Source organism: Rhea pennata, chromosome 9, assembly GCF_028389875.1.
Source record: "Rhea pennata isolate bPtePen1 chromosome 9, bPtePen1.pri, whole genome shotgun sequence".
Taxonomy (NCBI): Eukaryota; Metazoa; Chordata; class Aves; order Rheiformes; family Rheidae; genus Rhea; species Rhea pennata.
In genome coordinates, this window is record NC_084671.1 from 23,024,836 (window position 1) to 23,040,653 (window position 15,818).

The window sequence follows — 15,818 nt, forward strand, 5'->3', positions numbered from 1 at the left end:
TTTCTCAGATTAGAAATGGAAAAAAGTCAAAATTTTAAAGTCATATTGTGATAAGAGGCAGATCAGCATAACCAGCAAAGCCCAGACCCAAACAAATGGTGGGTGCAATGAGTCAGTGATCTGCAAATTTAAAATTACTTGCATCGTCTACTGGCTTTGTATGAGTTAGGCAGTCATTTGAATATGATAGAAGTTTTACTGCCTATCAAGATACTGATTTGTAAACTAAAAGATTTGTAAAACAAAAATTCTCTTTGTGGACCTTCACACAATGCTTTTCGAAAGCTCATGAAGCATTACAAAACTGTATCAAGTCAATAGTCCATGTTTTATTAGCTCCCGACTTAGACATTTTCTTGATTGGTTAAATTCAGCATCTGCAAACTTCCTAAAAGCCTATTTCCCTGAAAGGGTTATCAGAAGAGCTATTTCAGGTTGTTAGATAAACACATGCTTAGAGATATCCTAATATGGAATTTACAAAAAACAGAGAAAAAAAATAAGGAATGAACATTAACAAAACAATTTTGGTAAAACTTGTATTATATTTATGCTTTTAACTATTTACAGCCTTACCTGAAAAGGATGTTCTCATCTCATAATTTGTTTTCTCTGAATCTGCCTAAGTCTGTATACCTACAGCAATAGAACTATTTCTTTTTTAGTTCCTAATAGATGTCAATTTTTGATCATCACATGATATAGTTTCAGTCACTTCTTCATCTTGCCAAAATTACTGTTACAGAGCGAGCAAAATACTTTAGAACTAAAGCAACTGAATATATAAAATCTCTAGCCATAAGCTTTCACCATATGTTCCAATTTTAGAAGGTAAATGTAGATGTTCAGTCTGATCCATCCTGTATTCATCCACCATTAGGCATTGGAGACAAGGTAAAACACTGAATACCTACTTTTAAATTGAACATCATCCCTTAGGTGCACTGAAGGAGAGAATAACTTCCAGCTGGAAAAACAGGGTGTGATAATAGACTTAAAGATTATTATGCGTGTGCACAAGAGAACTGAAGTGAAGCTGGTTACACAACTAAATTTGACTGTGAGTGGTTGACTTTGGAGCAATAACCTTACTTTTAAATAAGCTCCTAATACATATAAAATGCATAAATAATAAGAATGATGTAATATGATAAGATAAAGAAAGAACACAAAGGTAAAATCAAACTTATTGTGTAAGTGTTAGATAGTATCATAGAACAATGTTTCATGCACAAGGAAGATTTTTACATCTGACTTTCCATATAACATCATTTATAATATTTCATCTAGTAATTCCTACAGCAGAGAAGAACATTTTTCTTTCTTATATAAGAGGATGTGTTAAGACCAATAACTTTCAGAGAGCCACCTACTTCTTTTTTAAAGATGTCAAACAGTGATTAATTTACCAGTTTCCCTGAGTAAATTGATCTATACATAAACTATATTCTACAGTTAAGAATGCACATATTTTCCCATATGAACTTACTTAACTTCAGCTTTCAGTAACTGCAGTTTCTTTAGCCTCTGATGTCCTTTTGGAAGGCCTCCTAATACCTCATATAGATATAGCTTTTCCTTCTCTTAAATAAGCTCCCTATGTATCACTCAAACATATATTAAGCATGGAGTTTCTAGAAATTCTTAACTTCTGGTTTTCTTTTTTAGTCCCTGTATAATTTTTCAGTCTTTTTCAGTTTTAAATTAAATTTTAACAATGTAAAAGCATAAGCTGAAGACATTATAAGACCAGTAATTCTTGAATTTCCTTATTTCTGTGTTGGAGTTCAAGACTTAATACTCTTCTAGTAAAATTTTAATAATAATCCCATTTAAAAAAATTAAGAAGAAAGAGAGAAAGAAAAGCAGGGAGTTTGGACTTCTGATCACTTGTATTCATCTGACTGAAGTTGTCTTGACTAATTCAAGCCAGAGAATTTTAAATCTTATCTTATTTTAAGCTGCTTTTAGTGCTCACTGATCACCTTAAATTTCTCTAAAGTTCTACCTAACATTCAAATTCACTATTCAGATGTATTTTGAATGTGCCTATTCACACAGCTGGTATTTCTATTTGCCTCCACAGCCATGTAATACTGCTGGACAAAAACTCTAGGATAGAACAGATATGGAAGAGGTAAAATGAATGCAAAAGGCATTGATGTCCTCTGTACTTCCAAGAATTTAGGGAAGACTTTCCATTTCTTTTGTGGATATCTTAACCTGACAGATCAAAACAAAACAAGAAATCCAGCATTGTTTTTCAGCTTCTCTAGTAACATTTGTCTTAAGGAACTCAAAAGTAGGAAGTAATAAGTAGTAGTAGCTTTCTAACCCAAACAGCTACATTTCAGAGGAATTAAAAATTGACTTTTTAGGGTATGATTCATACGAATTATGATTCACTTGCCTGTTTTACATTTGCCAAACTTGCTGCAGACTGCCTTTTTCTTAAATTACAAGTAAAATATGGAAATACAGTCGTGTATGAAGCATGACTGCCAGCATCTGACAGGGGCATTTAGTGGAGACAACAGAGATCTCTAATTCCATTATTAGATATTGGAGTACAAATATTTTTAGAAGCAAAGGAAAACAAAAATCTTTTCAACAGAACTATTCCTTTTTCTGCCATATCTTGTACTTGGTACATATGCAAGACTTCCATCAATTTTAAGTGAGAGTTTTGAATGTGGTCAGCTCTGTAAGATTGGTTCTTTGTTGGGAAATGTGGCATGTAAAAAGGAACTGAAAAAAAAAATTCACTTTGAGAACTTCGACTGGGTTGCACAATTTGCCACAGTGTTATATATATTTCAAAGGTGTCCCATAATAGCAATTAGTCCTTTACAAAGGTCATTGTAAAATCCATTTCCTGTATTACTTATTTTAGAAAGCATTCCTTGACTGCCAGCTGTTCAGCTGAACTCTGTTAACGAAGGTTAAGTTTTCCAGGGTTATCATTCTGACCCTTAAACTTTATTATCTAGAAAACCATAAATTTTATAAAAAAAGATATGAAAAGGTTTATAATACATTCGCTTAACAGAGCCTGTTTCCAGCCTCACCATTTGATCTGAGCTTGGTTTTAAGCTCCTGCCACCATGCCTGCTGATTACAATGGGACATGGGAAATGGAATCCAATGAAAACTTTGAAGGCTACATGGTTGCTTTAGGTAAATGAAAAATATTAAATGTTTCAATAAAATAATCAGTTATAAGTAAAATACTTTAAAAATCAATGAGACTGATTTTATTTCTGTCATGAGCCCGTGGCATAAGAGTTACTGACAATCACATTAAAATCGTATAATTGCAATGTGTTTGCAGTTACAGTGATGTAACATAAGCAAGAGAAAAATTGTAGACAAAGATATTATCTTTTAGTAAGATAAATGAAAGAAATAGATACAGACGGGGGAAAAAAAGAAGCAATCTTTCAGATATAGAAGCTCTTCCTTGTTCCAGGTATATGCTTACTGTAATAGCCAGAGCACAACCTGGGTGGCTCTGTTAAAAAGAAACAAGGTATGTAATACCACAAAAGCAGCAATAGTGTTAAGTACTTAATTAGTACTTTCAATTAGTAGAAGCTGAAAAACAGTTGCATGGTAAAGACTAAGAACTGAAATGGGCAGACATTTCTGACAATTTTTATGGGAGTGATCTTTACACAGCAAGGAGGCTTCAGTCACAGGGCTCCTACATTTATGTTTACTTGGTTAACTAAACTTAAGTTCACTTGATTAACACCCTTAGTGATGATAACAATATATATAAATACCCCAAAAATGATGATCCGCTGTTTAGGAAGCTTTCATTTACTACTTTAGTAGTTTATTATCAGAGGGCTGACAGCCAGTTTGTGCCTCTGAATAGGACATTAAACAGATTTATGTAGATGCTAGAAGAATACCAAAACAGTATTAACTGAATGCTAGCAATATCCTCGTCATTTCATATCAAACTCATTTTATGTTGTTTATAAACTTCTTTTTACCCAAACTGGCATAATCACTTATTGTAATGACTGTGAGAGAATTTTATGAGAGAAATACCTTCTTTGCTTCACCTCTTGTTTTCTTTCAATATAAATTGCCTTTCAAGCACTATTGTTCTTGTAAAGATATAAACTTCCTTTTGTTCCAAGTCATTACGATTATGCAAGCATCATGCAAGAAATCCTTCCTCTACCTAGGTCAGCAGAGAAACAAGTCTTTACTTTGCTGAAAGTACAAAATTTTAGAACAAATCACCATTTTCAAGAATTTCTTCAGTACGCACTTGATGGGCATTGAATGAACAATTGTCCCGTTTCCACCACTGCAGTAATATGGCTGCATTCCAAAAATTGTAAAAAAAATTAGACTTCTGCATCCATGAAAAGTGTAATCTTTAGAATCAGGGCTCTTTTCCCACTTCTGCTACATGAGAGATGAAGGACATAAAGGAGCATTGTTTCTTTACTATGCATGATGTCTATATAACTTCTTATATAAAATCAGTTATTAGAGTTGCCTAATTTAAACTAGATTGCAAGAGACTGTTGACTCTGAATCACAAATAAGAATGTGTAAAAATCAAAGCTTCTCATTCCCAACTGTTGTCTAATTGTTTTCTATTTGGTGATCACTGATTTCTATAATCTGTTCAGCATTTGCTCTTCTTCTCATTCTACCTTTCTATGGCAGCTGACATCACTTTAAGTGTGATGCTGATAAACAGGAGCTCTTTCAAAGCTAAGTGGCTTGTACTTTTCTTCAGAAGTGGAGATCATATTTGTGGCCTCTTTATACCCTAGTAGTTTAATGGATCCTGAGTTAAGCTACTGGAGATACAAAGACCTTGTTAGCTCAGATTCCAAAATAGTTACTTGTAAAGATGTAGATTTTAAAACAGAATTTGGTAGTCCAAAAACAGTAAGAGTGCACAGTATTCTGTGTATTCTTCCACAAGTTAAGAAAATGTATTTGTTAGGAGGAACAGTCTAACACATAGAAAGTAATTAGGTAATTAAATCTAACAATTTTCAGGTAATTTTAAATACCAACACCAGAGACTGATTTAGAAATAACTAACAGAAAAACTTTAGCTGAGCTGAAAATTTGATACTTTGGCTGATTTTCTACTAGTTTGACTTTCATTAAAAAATCTTAATTAATTTACCTGTTCAGACAGAAAAATAAAAAATACACATAAACAGTACAGCCAACTTTTGTGATTTTTCAAAAAGTCTTGAAAATAATTACTATTTCCAAGCTTCAATTCCTACAACAGAGAAAGGTAAATTTTCAATATTTCAAGAAAGTTTTTAGCTTTCATAGTTATGAAGAAAATCCTCACTGGTTTATGAAAGTCTGTGAATACACACTTGAACGTTAATTATTTCTTTTTACTAAGAACGCTTAAGCTAGTATCATGAATTTCAGAAGATACATACTGACTCCTTTGAGTGCTGGGATTTGAGCTATGAATATAGAATATTACTGCCTTATATGCAACTGAAATGTGATTTCAGCATTAAATATGCTCACTCCATGTGAGCCACAAGGCTTGTTTGGCTACTTTATAATCTGGATGATTGCAAATTAACTTCTGGCTGTCTTCTTTGTCTGTCTCAGCCTTCTCTCTCTGCCCATCCTGACTTCTAGTCTTACCTCTAATTCTTGCTTCTACCCCAGTTCTCCTGCTCTGGTTCTGTTGCTCCTGTTCTGGCTTCTGCCTCTGCGTTTTGCTCTAAGATCTGACTTCTATCATGTTACTCTAACCACTAATCATGATCGTCACCCTGCTGCAACTCTGCCTTGTTTTAAAATAATATTCACTATAATTAAAAGTAATAAAATTCACTATATTTGGTAACTCTCTTTTGGTAACTATCTTGCTAAAGACCTCTTTAGTGTTTAGGTTTCTTAGTTCCTTATGTCTTAAGATGCTAAATAAACAGCTATGGTGTCTATATCTCCTTTCCAAAGGATTTGTAATTGTTACAATTTCTTTTCATTTCGTTGTGGTAGTCAACTCAATATTGTTCCTTTCCTTCCTTTTATGTTATCATCTGATGAGACTGTTGTTTTGATTATTTTATTCGAGCTATAACTTTACACTTGTATTTGCCTTAATATAGAGAGAAAATGTCAGGAAAAAAGGATAGCAAGTGCTAATAATATGCATGTTATTGAACTTGGAATTTACCCATTCTAAAATTTAAGCTGAGGTTTTCACTCAAATTCAGTAAGAATTTATTGTCTAACTGTCCTAATATGTATATTAATTACTACCAGCTGTCAACTAAACTTTAATTATTATCATCCTCTCATTCTGATCTTTTTAAAATCAGTAATGCATTTTCCAGGTCTACCATAAATGCCAGCATGAACTGTGCTACAGAAGTTCCTTACAGCATCTCAGTGTCATCCTTGGAACTGTTTCAATCAGTGGTTAAAACAGCACACTTTATGAAAGTTACTTTTCTGATAATTCATGACTTTATTATTAAATGAAGTGGATTTTTGATCCCTTTCTCATTTTATTTCATTTCTCAGTAGAAATGGAGAGAAAAATGGATTGATTCAGACTACAATGGAATCTGCACTACAGACAAACACTGAAACCCCTGCTTGAAAAGAGACAGCAACAGTTTATGAGAGTAAAATCTCTTGACCCACTGAATAGCCTAAAACAAAGCAAGAGAGACAATGTGTTAGAACAAGGAATGCAATATAGATTCAAATTTCCTAGAAATAGTTTGATTTGTTGCCTATATTGTGCAGAATCTACTGGAGAGAGACTCACTCAGCTTGCTGAGAGAGTTTTCAGACTCTTTTTCTCCATAAGAACCCCAGCAACTGGTTGGGATGAAGAAGCTATTTGCATCAGTTGTCTGGATCTGGCCCTTCATTAGGACACCCTTCATTAATACATGATTTTTTGTGTCTATGTGCATACATATACTGTATTTTATTCTAAAAAAACCTGCCACTGAATTGGTGAAGAAAGCAACATAGAGACTCATAAGGCTATGGGGTAACTGACAGAAAATGTCTCACATTCACTTGTCATCAATGAAAGGAAATAACATGGAAAGAGTGAGAAGATATTCTTCCACTCTGTTTCTCCCAATTTTACATCTGCTTGACATTTTAAGTATTAAAGTGCTTGGGTTCAAAGAACATCATAGGCTTTTTTCTTTAAATTCATCCATCCTTATAATTTATACATATGCATTGCTATAATTAAAGAATGGTTTTGCCCTTTAAACCAGAAACTTTGATTTTATCATAAACATGTTACAAAGCATTTTAATCTACTATAATAGAACAATAGTTCATTTTTATTGCTTGCATTGTTCAAAATGCAGTTATGAAAACCATGCTTTAATAAAACCTCCCCTGATTTTTCTCCAGGAGCTACAAGACTAATATATTTAGTCAGAAATAGCTTTTCTTTAGAAGTCTAGACATTTTTTTCCTTAGAGAGACCTAAATTTTGTGTTACCTGGTTATAAATCAGACCCAGAGATACCTTTAATCCACCCCAGCAGATAATATATACCCAAGAAGCCTTGAATATAAATACTGAACAAGAACATTATCCCCCATGCTAAAGAGTTACAATTTTTTCAAGCCAATCCTCTCACTCAATTCGATTAGTGCTTCAACAGCGGTATAATGAATCTACCAAAAGAAAAAGGACCCCATTAGTATGGGACATTGCTGAGCTGACAATGATTAACTTCCATGTGAAACCACTAAAAGATGGCTAACAAACCAAAACCATTTTTCAATCTCTTGCAGAAACATGTGAGATTATTTCATTTGCATATAGCACGATAATAACTTTCACTACCAGCTGGTCAGAAATATTTATTGCAGATGGTAATGCAGCTGGCATTAGGTGGATTGTCTGGGGCAAACTGTCATGACGGTAATATATATTCTCCTTTTGTTACTTTCAATGCCTTCACTTGCAAGCAGTTGTTTATATTATAATGTTAGTCTTCATCATGAACAAAGTAAGGAATCTGGTTAAGGAGATCAGCACCGCATAAAGTGCTAACAGAATATTAAAGAGGAACTGTCAAATGCTTCAGTTTGATTTTTTTTGACTTTCCATTTTTTACCATCCATCTGTACACACAAATACGTGCAGATACATACACACAAAGGAAGAAATCTTTCATCCTGTAACATCTAACCACAAGCTGCTTCTGTCTCTGCTGCCTAAGGACAATGATTAAGTCAGGCTTCTATTTGTTTGTTTCTTTTTTATTATTATATATTTTTTAAATTTTAATTAATTAATTAACTTCTTGTATACTCCCACAGACTGTACATTCAACATAAAAATAACATGTCCAAATTCCCTGGATTACATATTCTAAAATACTTACTTACTGAACAGGAAGCTTACTCTGTGATCCTCCTTCTGGGGAGTGGCCACCATTTGTAACCCTGCAGGACACATACCAACACCCTCATCTGCTTGAGAGCTACATGATTTATACTGTACTCTTAGAAGGGAGAGTGACTCCCAGGCGTAAGATGGTAAGAGCAATCCTGGCATCCCAAAGCTTAATGTCAGAGTAAAGCCAAAAAGGCAGCAAGCAATGTCAGTCTTAACAGCCTATGATGTCTCAATTCTCCTAAAGCTGGAGACTGAGATTATTTAACATGTCAGTATATAACCACTACTGGCTGCATGTTGCAGCTCTGCTTATAACTTTCCTACAGCTACCATCTTCATAAGTAGGTGTAGAGTCAATAGGAAGATCCTCAAATTGAAGGTCTGCTTACATAGAACACAAGATTTCCTTTCTTTTTAAATGATCACCTTCTCCCAAAATACTATAGGTAAAATTTGTCATTTGTGGAACTAAGTGATCGTTAAATATAGTGATATTTTTAAAATATGCAAAATTAAATGCTAATAACAAATGTTGGCTTTTTTCTTGTGATTCCTTTTTTTCTCTTTTTTGACAGATATTGATTTTGCAACTCGTAAAATTGCAAAGCACTTGAAACAAACAAAGGAGATTATTCAAGATGGAGATAATTTTAAAACAAAAACACTCAGCACTTTCAGAAACTATGAAGTGAACTACACTGTGGGAGTGGAGTTTGAAGAACATACCAAAGGACTTGATAACCGAGTGGTAAAGGTATAAATTTAGTACTTAATTTCTGTTTACCTTATAGGTGGCAATAGGAGTAAGCAGTTCAAAAATCAACTTAATAAATGAAGAAAAATAAATTTACAGGCATTATAGAAATACTATAAAGCAGAAATAATTTGCATCTTAAGAGTTTTCTTTCACGCTACAATCATTTATTTTAAATGCAAATCAGGATGGTTACTCAGATATGTGAGGACAATCAGTAATTACATGTTTTTCTAGTATGGGATTTTTCTATGATAAACCTGTATGTATTTAAAAAGTAAGAAAAGAAATATATTTTACCCTATGCAACTTAATAAATAGAATTGTAAGTTAATCATTATACATTTTGGATTTGTTTGTATAAGTGTAAATTTTCAGTCCTGAATTGCTAAGTCTGCACCCTATTTTTAAGCTGAGCCTGCACAAGCTTGTAAGTCCACAATGCATTTTAAATCAGAGCCTGTGCAAGCTCAATTGGATAGCTTAAGAGTTCAACAGTGTTAAAAATAAGCCTGCTCTCAGCTATTGAATTTAAGTGAGCTTTTGGAAAGGACAAAAAGAAAATGTGAGCTGGTTACCACGAGTGCAGGTGGAAATGTAGGCCTACTGTCAGTGTAGACAAGCAAAAAGCCCTAAGAATGAATGTTTTAATCTCTGAAAGACTCTGTGGATACCATGAGCTCACAAGTCCGTTAGGAGGCTGTGGGCATATCTAAAGACATTTTTCAGTGAGCTATGTGCGTGAGTGATGTTTGGACTAAGGACCATACTGCATGTTAGCCCATACTTTACTTGCTATGATAGTGGACTCGTCTCAGGTCAGTTCTTCCAAGGCATTCAAACAAGACCATACCATGAAAGCCAGTGAGAAAAAGAATACACAAGATCACTGGTTAAATTCACCTACTGAATTCAGCTTTATGTTTCTGTATCAATATTGTTTCTGTTTTACTCTGCTCTCACCCCTGAAATATTTAAGCAAGACTCTGAAAAGTAGAAAGGGCAGGTATTTCTTAAATTTCTATTGACATTGCCATTTACAGCCTTGAAAATCTCTCTAAAACATCTGCCTTCCTTCATCATCATTCACTGAACCTATCCATACTAACCATTCTGCCAGTGACAAGGTTTTTTTTACTCAACTCTCAGCTCTATTGCTTCACTCCAACCATATTTTGTCATCTGCATCATTATCTTATCAATAAACAAAGTTTCAGAGCATGCTGCCAACCACTGAAGAAATAATAGCTGACATCAAAGCTCATTATCAATACAACCTATTTTGTTTTGCCAGTTGTCACAGGAGGTTGGCAGCTTAAAGGACATGTTTGCATCTGAACTCCTATAATCCTTCAGTAGAGTAGCATAGATTTAACAAAAGACATTGTTTAATCATTCTGGATCACTCCTGACTCTTAAATCAACTTTGTGCAGTTAATTCCCACAAGTTCTTCCAAATTATTTCTCATTTACAGCACTGCAGGGCATCAAATAAAAAGCCCCATTTTTTTTCCAGTACGCTTGTCCTAATCAAAATTCTCCCCTATCACTTTCTCCAGGGAGCCTTGGGAAGGATATACTCCTGTGCCACACTTCATGCTTTTGAACATTGATCCCAATTTTCTTTAGATCAGCTGAAGGCATTAGCACCTAAGGAGACATTATTAAATCACTCTTAACATCCATAGACTTATGCTGTTCTACTGCTCTTCTCCACTATCATTGCCTATTTCTGTGCAAAATCACTTAACTTTCACATACTCTGATCTCCTCTCCACTATCAATTACCCAGCTAAAAGAAAGAAACACAGCTTGTTCAATTATAACCCTGCCTGGTTTAATCACTTTTACCTAATATTATTTTCTAAACAAATTAGATTATTTGTTTGAAACAATGAGGAGGAGGAGGAAAGGGGAAATTTTGTTAGTCTCTGGAGTGCTCTGAAAATTTTCTGCTCATTATATCAACAAAACAATCCCTCAACCACACTGAAGTTAGATGAATAAAACTACTAGGCAACTGTTGAAAGAGGTCATTGAATAAATTTATAGAATATACAGCTTAAAAGTCTGTAAATAAGAAAGAAGTTTACTGAAATGGAATGAGTTTTGTCTTGTTATTAGTGGAAAGTTCCCTCATAAGAGAAATAAATCATCCAGTACCGAACTAAAAAATGAATTAAGCTCCTAAAGCTCTTGGAGCTTTTTAATAACTGAACGTCCATTGACTTTAACTAATTTCTGATGAGGATTTACTTATGATACATGGTTAAATGTGTCCCCAAATTACAATGGTTCAAATCTAAAATAACTAAGGAAATCACTCTGAATTTAGTCTGGCATATCTTAGTAGAGAACTTAGCCTGTAAAAAGAACTTTTAATTTCAGAGATGGTCATCTTGCTCCTGGACAAGAATCAACTTACCCAGTATCCCCCATAAAAATAATCATCTAGGATTGAAGTACATGATGAATTAACCTCCTAATGTTCCTGGAGCTTCTGGATGCCAGAACTTCCAGTGCACGTTCTTCCAATAGTTGCAATCTGTTCTGATAGGTAGTACTAGCATTAACAAGATCATTTAGGTCAAATAAGAATTTGGGCTGGATAATATATTTGTGGAAGCTACTGTCAGCCTCTTTGGAGGGAGACGTCTATGAAGCAGAGCAAGAAAGTGATCTAAAGTTTTTTGAAGTTTTTTTTCCTATTGTACAAAGAGACTGAGAAAGACCAAAGTGAGCTTGAGAAATATCAAATGATCTATAGTTTACTGGGCATCGTTATACATTCATTCCACAATAATTAAGCAAAATCTTTGCACTAAATCTTTCCCTCTGCTTTCTATGACTTGCTGCTGTTGTCCTTTCTTGTGAAAGAAAGGTTGGATCTTTGTCCATCCTTTTACAATTAATCTACAAAATACATGACTGTTGAAGAAAAAGGGAATCATCTAGCAATGTGTTATTTGATTACTTTCCATGCCTTACAAGAGTTTTAACAAGTTTTGCTTCTCTCTCCTTGGCCTCTTCTCATTCTTGCATCTATAGTTCCAATCACAAGCATGTCTTAAGCGAACAGTCGTTACTTCAACTTGCTCTGTCTTGTTCCTATGGACTTTGAGTCAGACATTTCTTTATTATACAATGTATCACTACAGAGTGCTTTCAAACACTGGGCTGCTCTTCAGAGACTATCCCTGGGGTTACCAGGATCTGAATCTACCATTGCTCAAACCTTTAACCTTAAATTTCCCCTCAAGAGTAGACATCAGAGATATAGTTGCCTTTCAGTTTCTTCTTTCTCATATAATTATCTGTGTGTCCCTCAATGCCTGATAAATATTCCAGAACGCTTGCCTCTGGGTGACCTGCTAGATTTGAGAAGCATGATATTTTAGATAAGTATTACTGATTTCTATTTAGACTAATGAATTTCTTTTTTTCATAGAACTCCTACATCCTTCAACTTCACAGAGCCCACAGAGTTGCAGATATTTCATTCATCCACAGACTTCAATGAGTCACATTCTCTACATTCTAGTGGAGGCTCCAAATCTATTGAGCTCCTGTTTAAACTATTTGTAATCTCTTGAGAATTTCATTATGCCTTTCTGCCTTCCCACACCTGCATTCACTGACCAACGTTGTCCTGTCTCTAAGCTCAGTCAAAATGAAGGTCAGGTCACACAGTAACTCCTGCATCTGCTGCTTATTCTTGCCTCAAACCTACATCCAGCCCCCTGCCTTTCTCCTTCAATGCATTAATGACTCAGTTTAAATTTCTCTGTAAAATCTTCTTTCTCTCCTTGGCTTATGACCATCTCTCTTTAAATTTCTTCTGTGAAAGTGCAGGAAAGATGCTATAAAACAAGTAAGTGTATTATACAAGATGATATTAGCATACATTTTCTCTTGCTATTTTACATAGGCTTATAAAAGATGTTAGCACTGCACTAATTGGTATAAGCCCCACATCTCCATCATGAAACTTTATAATCCTTTTATTTGTGGCTTCATACAGCAAGAAGAAGTTTTCATACATTCATTTCATACACCTATCTGTAAACTGACTGAGAAATTCCCTACCTAGAATGCACAGTGTGTATTAGTGTATATGAAGAAACATATGGAAACTGACAACATATAAAGAACGGTAAAAGCTTCTCATCTAAATGCTATGTCTTGAAAGCATTTAGGGCTTTGGTTGAGTGGTTGCTTGATTTGGAAAGATTTTTAGGAGGAAGATGAGGAATAGTAGGAAGGAAATGTAAAGAGTGTCTTGTCATTGACTGAGTTTATTTTCTTGCATTCATAAATATCTTTTTATCATATCTGATAAAATTATTTGATCCACGCAGACACTAGTGACCTGGGATGGTGACAAACTGGTATGTGTTCAGAAAGGTGAAAAGAAAAACAGGGGCTGGAAACACTGGATTGAAGGAGACAAACTTTATCTGGTAAGGGCTGCTATACTGATACATAGCACATAACTGAGACTGCAGTAAAGTAGGACATTTCCATTTCAAAGGTTTTATTATTTATTCCATTGAGAATGATCTTTATTCAGACAGCTCTAATCTCTGAACTCTTAAGGTAACCCCTCCTCTACTACAACTCAGGAATGCTCAGTTTCTTTCCACCAACTCCCAATTAAATCATAACCCTGCAGCGCTTTTTGCTCCTGTCCACTGCCCTCCAGCCTTTAACTCTTCCTGTTACATTGTAACTTTAACATCTTCTAGTTTTCATATAATCATTAGCAGGAAAAATAAAAAATAGTATAGGAAAAAGATTTCAAGAAAAATATTACTCTTTGTCCTGAAACAAGAACTATGAAATTTTAACAAGAACTACGTAGTAATCCAGATCAGAAATCACTCTCAGGATACTCAAGAGGATCCTGTGAACAATCTACTCTGCAATTATCTTGTGCTAGTACAATAAAAAGAAAAAAAGTTCAAACAGCTGAGTTCATAAGCTGGGGCCCAAAGAAAAATGCAGTGAGCCTGAGAGAGGCCATAAGGGCCTGTGCAGGAAATGAGCAGTCAGTGAAGTCAGGAAAGACAAATAACAGATTACATAATAATACCAAAGTTTTGGGAAGAACAATCAAGAAATGGGCATGGTAAGGTTGGACAGTGCAATAGGTAGGTACAGAAAGATTATGGAGAAAAGTTTATTAATTCCAGTTTGTGATTTGGGTCTAGATATTTAATCCTACAGCTGGTTGGTATGGTTTGCCAATACTGGCTGAAGTCTGTATGCTTGAAAGGTCAAGGTGATGAACTCAAATAAGTATCCCTGTACCTAACTAAAAACCAATATGCTATCCAGCTGTCCAGTATCCTTTTTAAACTCTATTCAAAAAATGAACTGACAAAGATTCTACATGCTGACACTAGGATTCAAGCTCAGACTGCTGGAAGCAGAGAGACAAAGTAGATTCTCACAACACTCTATAGTAATTCTATTGCAGCTTTGGCCAACTGCTGGCCAGAAAAGTCAGCTTATGCTTACCTTAAAGTCTTACTGGCCTGGGAATGCTAACTAGTCGGAAGGCTGATCAAATTGAGTGCATTGCAGTGTGCTGGTGTGCCAGGCTTTATCAGGTCAGCTTCATAGAAACATTGTATTGATCTGGCCCTGGAACAATCGGTGCACACATCTGTTCTCTGAAGCAAATGTCCCCATCCTTTTGAAAAAGTGTTTTCCACTATTTTCTTATACTTACTTTCCTTGTTTCAGTGCTTCTCATAAATTATGAGATAATATGAAAAATATAAAATATTACACTATATTGTTTTAATAACAGAGCATACAAAAGCTTCCCATTACAGAGCAGTTTTTAGGCATTTTTCATTTTTATATTTTTAAAAGCTCAATTCAAGTGTCAAAATTTAATTACTGCAACCTGTGGTGTATGACAGCTGATTGTGATTGGTTACATCTAATATGCTATTTTTTCTTTCTGTTTTCTTTTTCATAAGTATACCTTTTTAATGTAGCGGCTCAATGATAATAATTTCTGGGGGGAGCTGGGGTGTATGTGAAACACAACTTGTACCACTATTCACTAACAACTTGTTTTAATGCTGTAGGAACTGACCTGTGAAGACCAGGTGTGCCTTCAGGTATTTAAGAAGAAAAACTAAAATCGACCAGAAACTCTCTCACATCTTCACCATACTATTTTGCAATTATCTGTCTGAAAAAAAAAAGAACTAAACCAGATTTGCAGTAGTTCTTTGCCACTATGTGAATCCATTTTTGCATGCTTCTGGAGAGAAACACATTTTACCAAAATAACATGAAGCAGTTACGAACATCATAAATTCTTTTCTTTTTCACTTTGGGGTTAAATAAAAGTAATTGTCTTTTAGTAATGCTTTCCTTGATTCTGGCCTAATTCTGAGGATGGCTCATCAAACTTGTAACAGGATAGATACATGGCTTTTCATACTTTGGTTATTCATTTGAATTTGGCCCAAGTCCACAGCTACTGGAGGTTGTTACCACTGATAAATCTCTCACAGCCTCTGTGAAATGCTGTAGTTCCTTAATACAGTCCTAACAGACAGCTGTCTATGCTCCTAACCTTCAGTTAGAACTGGCGTCCTACTAAAAACCCCAGCGGTGAAGTCAGAGTGTTTGAAG

General features: G+C 34.7%; 1 protein-coding gene across 1 annotated transcript; it reads left to right on the top strand.

Moving 5' to 3' along the window:
* Positions 1 to 3,104: 3,104 nt before the first annotated feature.
* RBP2 (retinol binding protein 2) lies at positions 3,105 to 15,316 on the top strand. The gene is made up of 4 exons (XM_062583076.1): positions 3,105 to 3,177; positions 8,983 to 9,161; positions 13,520 to 13,621; positions 15,263 to 15,316. The coding sequence occupies exons 1-4, from the start codon at positions 3,105 to 3,107 to the stop codon at positions 15,314 to 15,316; spliced, it is 408 nt and encodes a 135-aa protein (XP_062439060.1).
* The last annotated feature ends 502 nt before the right edge of the window (positions 15,317 to 15,818 follow it).